We start from the raw sequence: 12,856 nt of genomic DNA, 5'->3' as shown, positions 1-12,856 counted from the left end.
AACAGTTCACTATGGAAAGTCTTTTTGAAAATACACTCCCATTGAGCTTGCTTCAGAGTCAACTCTGATTACATTTGCTAGGTTCAGAAAGATGACAAAACATGCTTCCTCTGATTTTCCTTGCTTGAAAAGCGTGTTTGCTCTTTAAGTCTGACAAAGTAACGTGTCTGTCACTTCTTCCCCATCTGCTTCAGCCCTTTTCTGTTCAGACCTTACTGGCCACCAAACAAGTTAGTGACACAACCATTAACGAGGCCATGCTGTGACAGTGATTGGCATGTGGAAAGCGAATGGAAAAAAACCTGTGTAAGGTCTGGAAATCTTGCTTAAATAAATCTGTCAAGCATTCATTACTACTTCATGTGCAAGCAAACTAGGCATAAAGTGCAATTTAAATTGGTACAGCTTCGCACCAATATGTTTAGAGAAATCCTGCCTTTTCACTATCCTGTTATTATAAAATAGGGAAAATATATAATCATGAATGAAGCATATAGAAAGAAAAGGGCAGGATCTTTCTAACACTCACATTTATCCAAATACCTAGAAATATGACATGCACAGGAGTTCTGCTTCACTGTTAAAGTGATTTCTTTTAAAGCTGTAATGCAAAGGGACTGCAGTTTCTGCTATTGTGAAGACATCCAAAAGACCACTTCTGGGCCACTATGCTGAGGCTTTACTAAAAAGGCATTCCTTTGCAGTTCCAATTAGATGAAGTAGTCCAGGACAGGAAGCCAAATTTCACTGCACACATTAAAAAATTTCTCTTTGACTTCAAAAGTATTCTGCTTTTAGGGAAAAAAATACAGATAAAAATCCATGCCTCCTCCCAGAGGAAAATGACAGACTATGACCTTACTAATAATGGAAATAAATTGTGCTTTCAGGAAAGAGCCTGAAAATTGCACATGACAAAGCTCCAAAATGCCCTGAAAAATACACCTAAAGCAAAATTATGTGTGTCTCAGTTTTTACCCCTTGGATCAGGAATTTACTTTTAGACAACATGTAATACTCTAGTGGAAGTGACACACACTGTGAAAGGTACAACCTGCACTAGGCAAGAAGTCAATCTCAAATTACTTAAAAAAAAGAAGAAAACCATAACAAAAAATTTGAACACTATAGGGAATGTTGTTCCTCAGTGTCAGAAGGCCGCTTCCTGATAAACCTTTTCCTCTGTGTATAGCCCAGAGCAAAGGAAAGGCCAGCCTTTATGGTATCTTACACTGAAGCTGTTTCCTCCAATAAAAAGAAATGCAAAAGAACTATGATGTCACTTACCTGCTCAACTTCTCCAAGAGTGACTGGCTGAGTCTGGTAACGAGCATTCATCCTCCTGTGCCTCATATCTCCCCGATTCCTTGTGGAGATGGCCCTGGATACTGGCTGAGACAGTTTGTTAAACAAAGCCATCTTTTCTGCCAAACTTAAGGTGGAAGAATCTGGTTCCTCAGACTGATCTTGCCCCATTGCCTCTTTGGCTGCTCTTATCTCCTCTTTAGCTAAAATTTTTTGGTGTGCTGATGCCTGCAAGCTGAAGAAGCAGAACTGGAAATTAGTTTTGAAGAAGCCATTGAGCAGTTTTAAAATCTCAACCTGATAGAAGCAGAAGATCTGCACGTGAAGCACAATAGCCAATGTAATATAGCAGCCTAAGTGGGTATGCACTGGTTCAACATTGGCACGATGAATTCTAATTCAACAGCTGAAGATTTAAAAAAAGTTACATTTTTATTCATGAATTCATTTGATTAGGACACAACTTTTTTTTAAGAGGGAACTCAAGACTGAAGAGAGATTTTACAGACAAATCTCTTTATATACAGAGTACAGAGCTATGGAGAGACATTTAAGATGCCTTTAAGGTCCTACAGTGAATTTTATATAAAGTTCAATTTTACTGAAAGCAATTTGTGGACTATATATGATAAAAACATTTAAAAGACAGACTTAAACTCCAAGTTATTGCTGGTTTTAAGTTGGATTAAATTGCAATGACGCTTCTAATCTGAAGTGGAACAGAATTCAGACTGTCTTTTTCTTTGAATTATCTGGGATAAATCATCAATAAAAATTAGTTTTGAAACACAGTCCATTGATTTTGAAGACTGACCAATGCTGAAGGCAGATATATTCATTCATAAAAGCTGTAACTGCATTTGTCTCTACAATAATGTATTTTATTCACCTTTTACTATAAAAGATTTTATTGTTCAAATTTTTCCACATTTACAGAATTAGTAGTAGTCTCCAATTTATTTTTTTTTTTCTTTTCTGTCACGGTCTCCACTAAAATTCTTTCAGTCAGAACAGGCAAACAGTATTCTACAACTTTACCTATAGGTGGTGCAATTTCTTATATTTCCTTTAATTTTGCAAGCTAAAAAATATATGTAGAGACAGACAAAGGACATGTACTCCTTGTGAAACTGAGCACTCAGCTGTGCTATTTTCATCTCAGGATGACATTACCATACAAAAAAATTACAAGAGCAAAGACGGTTCTGCTATGTTCGCTCACATGCAAATTAATTTTTCAGAAGAGGAATATACTTCTACAACAGGGTAAGTGTGGTTAGAAGGGTCCTGAAAACAGACGCTTGACAAAAAAAAAGCTGCATTGCTTTATCATGCAAACATAAATGAAGTTGATGAACGTTTTAAATATTCTCGAAACAAGTATTGACTTGACACATTGAAAAGGCATTCAAGACTTCAAAGATGCATCTGCTATTGAGGAATCTTGTGCTCCATGTAACATGCATGTTTACCCCCCCAGTACCTGGTAGGTTGTACAGTGCTCTTAACTACAGTGGGACTAGGTACTCTTGTCACTACTGTGTGGGTATTCACAGAACGTGAAGCAGGGGTAGTTTCACTTTAAAGAATTGCCAAGGAGGGAAAATTCACAGGGAGAGAGAAGAAAAAAGCATTAAGAAAAGCAATACATTAAGTGTTAACTACAGAAAAGACCAAACCAAAACAAAACAGAAAAAAAAACAAACAGCAATAATTTTTAATTAACTGAGTTATCTGCTGTGACATTTGCAAAATAATTACAAATACTTTGAAAGAACTAAAATCCTAGAGGAGCAAACAGGCTGTCTCTTGAAGTTACTTTAAACCCATAAAGTAAGCTACCTTTCAGATAACCATTAGGTGAACATCCATTCACTGTTGTTTAATTTCCCCACCAAAATGATTTTCCCTTTTTCAGGAAAACGTCATGATATATGACCAGAGTGCAAGAAAAGCATTTCCAAAAGGTACCTTTGAGATTTCAGAGTGCAAAAAGTTTTCCCCAATACATATACATTCCAGAAGAAATTGTGCAGATTTCCCTCAGCACAAACTATCTTTTTCATTTGGGTTATGAAACAACGCTATGATTAATCTCATTTACTGAATCCACAGGTTCCTAAACTTTCTGCCAAATTACTGTTCATACAAGTTATGCTTTACTAGTCCCTCTACATTTAAAAAGGAATTTCAATATAGTTTCTCCCTTGTGGCTCTCAAGGCCCTTAGCAATAAATGTTTTCCTCACTACAAAGTTACAAGCGCCACAGATATGGAGCTGATTCCCAAATTTGAAAGCAGAGCCAGCACATGCACAGGACTTACGTAGCTGCAATGACCACCTCCTCACTGGTAATGGGCTGTGTGTGAGACCTGTCCTGCAGACGCCGTAGCCTTCTCTCTACTGCCGAACTTCTTGTAGGTGGTTTGGGAATATTTTTCATTTCAAATGATTTTTCCATTTCCTAACAGGACATATGTCATAATTAAAACCATGGAAGAAAAGTTCTGAAACAATACTTTCTTCTTGGCTTTCTTGTATGCACAGCAGTGAAGTTCAAGCAAGATGCAACTGCACAGTATGCACCATGGAATTAAAATTAACTACATACTTCTCCCTAAATGACATTCTTAAAGCAGGCTTTAGAGCAATAGGTCTACTGTGCAGGTAGGGAATGAAGTAAAAAAAAAAAGTTATATAGCTTGAACTCCGTTACCTGCATTATACTTCATTTTAATACACTTTGGGTTCCTTCAGCATCTTGTATTTGAAAAGTTTATTTCAACCTCCTATTTAGAAAATGCAATACTCACTCTAAAAAGGAGTCTCTTTGCAGCTACACTTAGTTTGGCTCGATCATCCAACTTTTCTTCATCTACACAAAGGAAAAAAAAAAGGAGGCTGAACACAATGAATCAATCTCATATTAAGAGTAATGTTCTTTTAATATGAATTATTATAAACCAGCAAACAAGCTAGCTGTTTCTCACATTTAACAAAAAACTTATTATGAACCCAGCTGTGTAAACTTTACCTGTTTTTACATGTATTGCATCAAATGGGAATTCTTGACATGATTTGCAAACAAAAGACTTGTCTTCAGGACAGTTCAAGTCCTTTCAAGCTATCTAAACAACATCTGATGAATAATCAAACTTATTGCATCAGTCTATGAAAACACACGGACTAAGAAAATAAAGGCTGCCTTAAGGGTCGGTGAAGAGTACTGAACATCTATCTTCTACTCGCTGACCATTCTGATCACCACCTTGTGTCCCCATTTCTCAGAGGCTAAATTGGTATCCTCAGGAGCTGAAATCAGGATCCTCCAGATCCAAGAGCCAGCACCTCAGAGCTGCAAGGGATATCAGCTTTCAAATAGCATAAGGCATTAAATCTAAATATAGCTACTCATGAGATTACCTACTTAATTTGTGCCAGACTTGCCAAGGGTGACAAGAGGGAAAGAGAAGCAAGATGGCAGACTGAATTCTGTAATTCAATAACCTGCATTTTGCAACTTCCATAGCCAAAAAACCAGTTAGCAACATCAGTTTCACATTACACTAAAAGCTTTCTTTAAATTACAAGTCCTAGACCAGTGATTAAAACTGAACAATGATTAATTTTTTTTCCCAACAGCTAGCTTATTTATTGTCTAAATTAGGGTAGAACCCAACCCCACCTATGATGAAAAGTTTCACGCTATTCTCTGCTTGACTCCCATTTGAAGTTTGGTATCCACAGACAGACTTTAGGACTGAAATGAGCTTGAAATCAAGTCTGTAGTAGATATGGCCCAAGGAATGGGGGTATTTCAACTATATATCACAGATAAAGATATTTTCAAGTGGATTTTTTTTGCATTATCAAACACTTCTTCAGTTAAAACAAAACACATCAGATCCCATTTCTTCCTTGGAAAAAATGTACAGCAACATACCGTCAGCAGTTGGTATTTCTGCACACAAAATTGACCTAGTGAAAAATTATCAAACAGAAAAAAGTTAGCTGGAAACAAGACATCAAAAATGAAATGCATATTCAGTCTGAAGTAGCAGGACCTCAAAGTCTTAAGAGTGGGAGAATTTATCTACTTTTCAAGTTTCAGCAGTGTCCACTTGGGCACGTCCTTTAACAAAGCATAAAGGCAAGCAATTGCAGCCAAACTTAAATACAGTAAAGGAAAATTATTTCTAGTTCACCTTTCAGAAAATAAAAGTCTAAGATTTACTGCCAGCTTTTTAACATAAAATATGTAGCTTTGGTGATTTACAAAGAGAGTAAATGATAAAGCAGAGTAGATGGAAAGGAAACCCTTTATATAAAATCAAAAGCATTTAACATTCGAACCAGACAGCTGCAGTACTTTATGACAATTCACTGTTCACTATTTCAAATGGGAGGAATTTGCAATAAATTGGTTTTGTCGGCGGGGGGGGAGTAGTTCGGGTTTCATTTTATAAGAAGCTATAATAAATATTTGATTGTTTTAAAAGACAAACAATAACCTTGCAAAATGTTTATTCTAGTATATGAACAAATATTTTCACAACCTTGTTAATATCCACCTGCGCCAAAACGCTACACAGAGCTATGTACGTGCCTACCTATCTGTCTCCTTTCGTTCTGCTGATGTTATAGGTTGAGTTTTAAATCTCTCAGAAGTTTTTCTATTTTCACCAGGAGTGAAATAGCGCCTGGCCTTTCGCGGCCCTCTTTCACGGTCCCCATTGGCAGACACAGTACTACCTGCTGCTGACATCTCAAACCGAGATTCACTTTCAAATCGCACAACAGAGAGCGCATAGGAAAGAAAATAGGAGAGAGAAGTAAAACATAGATGTAAGCATCTCAGCAACTCCCCAGAGACCACTCTGCATGCTCCTCTGGTACCATGCGCAGACGAACACATTCCAGCTACCCCGCATCACAACTCGCACTAGCAAGCAGAAGCACAAAAGCGGGATTCAAACCACCTCAGCCTCCAGTACACACTGGTGAGAGCTAAGCTGTGTGCTTTAAGTGCCGAACAACAACTGCTGTTGAGTGGGTGTAATTTTGCCAAGGACGTGCAAGTTTCACACGAAAATACGAGTGAAATGTCACCTACAGTTCTGTTTTCTTGTTGGCATTAGCAGACTCCAGAAAGACATTACGGAGCTGGGCAACAGAGACTTTTGTGTCAACCATGCCAATCTCACCATTTGGTGGATTTGCTTCCATGCTCTCCTTACTTTTAAAAGGTTCTAGCTTAGTAGTCACAGTATAGTCAGACATGGAGCGAGTCAGGACCTTATGCTTTGTTGTTGACACTTTCCAAACAGGAGCCTTTGCCTTGTCAGGCTGCAATACAGATCCGCTCTGTATGTACATAAGAGCTTCACTCCTTTCTATGTTCTCAGGGGTCTTAAGTTGCTGCTCAGGGGCCTGCCTCTTATTGCATTCCAACTCCCTCTGAACTTCTGAGTTAACTTTCGGCTTGCTTGCAAAGGAGGAAGTCCCCACAGGGGTCTCCAATTCTTCTCCAAAGAGGCCTTCATGGTTCTTCCCTTGCTTGCGAATCTCAGATGGCAGAATTGGCCTTCTGCCTTTGGAAGCCTGTTCACCCTCCAAGGAATCTTCTTCATCAGGTTTTGCTCTGTAACCAGGTGCTTCTTTCTTTTCACTCCCTGATGCAGTGGCTGCTGAGGATTTTGTTCTGAGGCTGGCATTGTCTGGTGGGAGGAGGCTGCCAGCAGGGGTGTTTGCTGGTTCTTCTGCTGCCATCAGCTGAGCTGTGTGAGCAATGCCAGCAGGCTGAATATAGCCATGGATTGGCTGGCGGACGGAACTGACGGGCTGATTTACAACCCGATCAAAGGCAGACGTTTCTGTCTGAAGAGGCATGTAGTGGGCTGGCACTGGATGGGATTTTCTCTGAGATACTGTGTCTGTGACAAGTTCAGGGCTTCCACGAGCACTTTCCTCTTTCACCAATTTCTCTCTAACTTTTACTCTTTAAGAAAGAAAAAGGATTAAAGCTGTGAACAGCAATACCCAATCTGGAAAGGAACACAGACACCTACTGTGGGTACAGACAGCAACATTGTAGTAAAATAAAAACCAGTACATTAAAATAAAGCAATCTTATGATGCAACCCCTGCCTCCCCCCAAGCCTTAGCAGTAACACTGATCAAAAACAGTCAGATGATTCACAGGCCATTGGACATGCATGACTCCTGAGAAGGTAACTGTGCAAGCTCTGGGAACATACAGCATGTTCTCATGAGATCACAAGTGCATTTGCCAAACAGCACATACCCATAGTCTCAAACAAACAAGATGATCAAACCTGCTTTTTATATTATCAGAGCGTTGGGTTCAGCCTGAAATTGCAAATTCTACTGGCAGTTGTGTACACAGTCAGATATTTGAAGATGTCTAAACACTGGGAAGCTTACACCATACCAAGATGTTGTTGCACCAGGGAAAGGGATAAAAAAACATGTTATTTCCACCTAGCCCTTCAGGCATTTTGCCAGAGACTGGTTTACTTGTGTTTTTGTGTATCATTTAAGATATCTGAAATTTCACATGTAGTGTAACCTGTTTCAGGAAGTGAGAAAAAACATTGAAAGGGCAAGTCCAAAACCCGAAAATGAAACTATGGCATGGCTGTTGCTTTTCAGAGAGCTTGCAGGGAAAAAGGCATTTAGAAACTGAAACAGGCATTCTGCTATAAAATGTCTCATTACATTTTAACGTGCAAAACTTCAAAAAAAAAAGCTTGATCCCAAAAGTTACCTTACTTCTGTGTGTTTTCTAGAAACACCTAAGGACTTGTGCAACATCCATGCAAAACAGAGTTTTATTTAACCTCTCCAAACTGAATACAGCAGCACAGTGGGAGGCAAGCACGTGCAGCCAGGGGCAGCCTTTGCTCTGGGGCTTTGCTCGGGGGCTGTCACTGCAGGTAAAGCTCTCCAGCCCTTTTACAGCCTTGCCGAGGCTCAGACAGCACACAGGGCGAGCGTCTGTAGGTAATGCACACAGTATTTAAAATGAAAGCCTTGTTCTTCCTCCCCTCCCAAATGGGTATGAAAAAATCATTTTAGTTTTGAGGAAAGAGAAAGACTCAAGCTAGGAAACTAGCTCTCTGTTTGAAAGTAAGTAATCCAGTTTAAAGTATGTGCAATTCCAGGTTTGCTACCAACAGACTTTTTGGAGTTTACATCATCAAGAAAAAAGAAAAAAGTAAGATTTAGGAAAAAAAACAGCAAATTATCTAAGAGGATAATTCAAGATATCCAGAGTTATTTGAAACATCAACCTTTCTAATATTTTGGTGCTTCTTACCTCTGAAGATTGATGTACTTGTCAGGAAAGTTGCTTAAGCACATGAAGTGTGTTAATTCTGAAGATGTATTCTTTGAACTACATGTACCAAGCATTCTCCAGAAAATCCACACCAATGTTAGTACTGGGTTATAGGTATTACTTTAATCAGGAACATATAGAAGAGTCTTCCTGCAATGCTTTTCATGGTGGGCTCACTGTATGTGTTACCAAACCAGGATAAAGCAGCTGCCTGTAGCTTTGATCAAGATTTTGTTTTACTTTTCCATGTAATTATTTTTTTACTTCTCTTATACCATCTCCTTTAGAATTCAAGGAGTTACTTGTAGGGAATGCTAAGATGGAATGGTGTACAGTATAAAAATATGCTGATTTGCAGAGCACAAAATGAGATAAAATAAGAAGCTATAAAATCTAGTAGAAGCCAGGATGATAGTAGCTGCGGAAAAAGCTTGGGGAATTTGTACTTCTCCATCAAAATATCAGTTGGTTCTAAGTTAGAATAAAAGCAGATGCTTCAGAAAAGTTTCAACGGCTTTTTATTAACAAAAACACCCACTTTCTTACTTGCTGCTGTTAAAGGAAAATTAAGGGCAAGTGTTAAATGTAGATAGTAAAAGGAAAGAAAGGGGAGGTTTGTAGTCTGATTGTTAGCCACACAACTATGTTTTATGATACCTGGAGGGCCAGCTGATAAGTGAAGGTGTGTCCCCTTCCGAATCTTTCTGAAGAAACCATTCAGGTTTTGCTTTCCCTGCACTACTACAGAAAACAGAACTTCAGGTAATTTCTGAGATCTCAACACATGCTCCCATTATTTCTCCCAGTCTCCCCATCCCACTGCTTTTTATTTTTGATTACTCAGTTGCAGAGGACTGTTCTAGAAAACAAAAGCAATGCACACTAATCTAATTCAAAGGTGATAAACTGGGAAAGAAGCTATTATATAATCCCACAAATATATACAAAGTATTCTAAATGGTAAAGATCCTGCAGAGATAACTTTACTAAGTGCACATTGTCCAAAAATTGAGAAGTGACAGCAACTACACAACCTTATTTTTGCATTTGCCATTGCAGGTCACTTGGTGTAAGGACATCTGAAAACCTTGTTAAAACCATTCCTTTAATTTGTGATTTAAAGTGGTAAAGACTGCTGCAACCAAACGAAAATAATAATAGGAATTTAATGAAGTGAAAAATTCACATGGCTACATCATATTTCCTAAGGAATTCTCAGGAGCATCTGGAACCCCTGTGTCCTCTTGCAACCCTGTATCACAAAGCTTCAGACATGCCCACCTGGTTAGCACAAGTCAAACATGCGGTGTCACTGGGTGACTTGGCAAAGGAAGAACTTAAGAAATAAAGTGACCCCTAATTTAATCTTGCCTTGACTTTACTCTGTTTACATTTTGGAGTTGAAAGCATAAAAAGAAAGAAGAGCTTATAAAAGTCCTGCAGCAGTGCAAGAAAGTGTGTTTGCAGACATGAAGTTTCTCATATCCCTTCCTAATGTTCACCTTCACCTACAATCCCCCAGCCACAGCAGAACACAACAGGTACTTTTAACCTTGCAAGCACAGCCTGTCCTGCCACATTAACGTTTACAAACTCACTCCCCAGAGGTGACAAGCATAAGGATGCTTTCCATTACTTATAGCTACATCTGAAAGAACTTTTCCGTTCGAGAAGAGCCATTTGGGATAAAAACCCCAAATTAAGCTCCAGGTCACATACTTCAATTTTTCTTAGCTACTCTTCTATGAAAAATAGTTGAAAAAGGTCACATCAACAACTACTCTGATGCAAATAAGTTTAAATCTGAGAACTCACCTACCGTTGTCATAGAATCCAAGTCTATCTTAGAATGACAAACACCAACTGTTGGAACGCCTTCTGTTTTTCCAAATGTTTTTGAATCCCTAATGGAACCGACCAAATAGGAGGCAAAGCCTTTTTGCAGAAGCTGACTAGAAGCAACTAGCTGGAATTGCTTTGAAGCACGGGAACTTCCTTCTCCCTTAATGTGTACTTTGGCACATTTTTATAGTGGGCATGGCCCAAGCAGCAATTATTTGTACTTGATCATTCATCCTTTGAAGAGTGCAATCAGAAGAACGCAAGCCACGTTTTGAATTTAATCAGCCATCTCAGGAGCCAAATGCAGGCAATGTCAAATGATACCTTCTCAGTGATGGGTAACTGGATTAATTATTAAATCTTCTTAGTAATAAATCTTCTTTAGTGAAGGCACAAAAGCTTTCATATATATTGCAAAGTGAGCTGCATCTATTTTCCAACTTAGACTCAGGAAATTTAAATTTAACAAAACTAACTTTGTAGCCTGTATATAATGTGGAACTGACTTCAGAACAGCAGTCACCTGAAAAACTGGAGTTAGCCATTTTTCTCTTGTGCAAATAGTCTTATAGGAGACCATCACAGAGTAACTTTAAATGGACTGCATGGACACAATGACTTTTTTACCACTCAAAATCAGGGACAAGAGTTTCAGACAGGTTATTCTTACCTCTCTGAATATCATATCAGGGCGTACACACTGGCACTGAAAGTGGCAGGAGTATTAAAGAATGGGATCTTGGCAACATGGACTTTAAAATACCACCTCCTGCCTAAATGTGTATCCGAACAACAGACCAAATCCTACACTTAAGCTCTTGGCTGCTTTAAGTACTACACCACATCTTAGTGAGTGCAGATGGTTTCAAAAGATAGACAGACAGCAATTAGGGGAAATTTGTTTTATGCAAATACTGACATAAGCCTCATCCAGAAAGAAATATGAAATTAGAGATGATGCAGTCAGCAATCTGTATTATATTATTATTTATTCACAGAATCACAGAATAGTTTAAGTTGGATGGGACCTTTAAAGGTCATTTAGTCCAATCCCTCTGCAACAAGAAGAGACATCTTCAACTAGATCAGGTTGCAGAGTCCCATCCAACATCACCCTGAATGCTTCCAGGGATGGGCCATCTACCTTCTCTCTGGACAACTTGCACCAGTGTTTTACCATCCTTCTTGTAAAAAATTACTTTCTTATATCTAGTATCAATCTACCCCTTTTAGTTCAAAACCATTCCTCCTTGTCCTATCAGAAAGGAGGAATGTCCTGGTTAAAAAGTCTGTCCCAATCTCATAATCACCTCCTGCAGCACTGAAAGGCTGAAATCAGATCTCCCTGGAGCCTTCTCTTTTCCAAGCTGAACAATTCTCTCAGCCTTTTCTCATAGGAAAGGTGTTCCATCTCTCTGATTATTTTTGTGGCTCTCCTCTGGACTTCCTCCAACACTCTGTGTCTTTCTTGTGCTGAGGATTACAAAGCTACAGATACAGCATTCCAGGTGGGATCTCATGAGAGTGGAGCAGAGGGGCAGAAACACCTCTCTCAACCTGCTGACCATGATCCTTTTGAGGTGCCCCAGCACATATTTAGCTTTCTGGGCTGTAGGTGCACTTTGCCAGCTCCTGTCCAGCCCCTCATCCACCAGTTCCCCAAAGCTTATCTTGGCAGGGCTGCTCTTAATCCCTTCAACCCCCCAGCCTGTACTGGTACTACTGGGGCTTGCCCCAGCCCAGGTGCAGGACTTCACACTTGGCCTTAACAAACACCTCATAAGACTCTGATAAGCCCACTTCTCAAGTTTGTCCATGTCTCTCTGGGTGATCCTTCAGGAGGATCATCCTTCAGGAGTGTCAATCACACCACTTGGTTTGGTGTATTCTGCAAAACTGCTGAGACCCCCTTGTGTCATTGAGGAAGACATTAAATAACCCTGCTCCCCATACAGATCCTTAAGGGAGACCACTTGTAACTGATGTCCATCAGGACTCCGAGGTGTTGACCACTACTCCCTGGATATAATCGTTCAACCAATTCCTCATCTACTGAACCATCTATCCATAGCTCTTCAATTTAGGGAGTAGGATGCTGTGGGGGACTATGGAGAAGGCCTTGCAGGAGCACAGACAAAGACATCTGTAGCCTTTCCCTTGTCCACTGATGTAGTCACACAATCATAAAAGGCCACTAGATGGGTCAGGCAGGACTTGCCTTGCTGAAGCTGTGCTGGCTGTGTGGAATCACCACCCTGTCCTCCATGTACCTTAGCACAGCTTCTGAGAGGATCTGTTCCATGACAGATCCTTCACAGGCACAGAGGTGAGGCTGACAGGGCAGTAGT

At 39.5% G+C, this 12,856-nt stretch overlaps 1 protein-coding gene across 12 annotated transcripts in view; it reads right to left on the bottom strand.

Moving 5' to 3' along the window:
* Positions 1–12,856, bottom strand: part of SVIL (supervillin) — a 134,540-nt gene that overhangs the window by 38,815 nt on the left and 82,869 nt on the right. For 7 of the 12 annotated variants that reach the window (XM_066199783.1, XM_066199721.1, XM_066199769.1 and 4 more), the window contains 8 exons: positions 9,324–9,407; positions 6,420–7,304; positions 5,917–6,087; positions 5,250–5,284; positions 4,120–4,181; positions 3,631–3,770; positions 2,789–2,884; positions 1,288–1,540 (listed from right to left, as the gene is read on the bottom strand). In XM_066199783.1, coding sequence (XP_066055880.1) covers positions 1,288–1,540; positions 2,789–2,884; positions 3,631–3,770; positions 4,120–4,181; positions 5,250–5,284; positions 5,917–6,087; positions 6,420–7,304; positions 9,324–9,407 — 1,726 coding nt within the window. The remainder of the gene's footprint in view (positions 1–1,287; positions 1,541–2,788; positions 2,885–3,630; positions 3,771–4,119; positions 4,182–5,249; positions 5,285–5,916; positions 6,088–6,419; positions 7,305–9,323; positions 9,408–12,856) is intronic. The other 5 variants (XM_066199728.1, XM_066199800.1, XM_066199761.1 and 2 more) reach the window with 4 other exon arrangements.

The sequence above is a fragment of the Chamaea fasciata genome, unplaced genomic scaffold (assembly GCF_029207755.1).
Source record: "Chamaea fasciata isolate MVZ Bird 193981 ecotype frontalis unplaced genomic scaffold, bChaFas1.0.hap1 SCAF_1, whole genome shotgun sequence".
NCBI classification, from domain to species: domain Eukaryota; kingdom Metazoa; phylum Chordata; class Aves; order Passeriformes; family Sylviidae; genus Chamaea; species Chamaea fasciata.
This window is presented reverse-complemented; position numbering and strand designations above follow the sequence as displayed.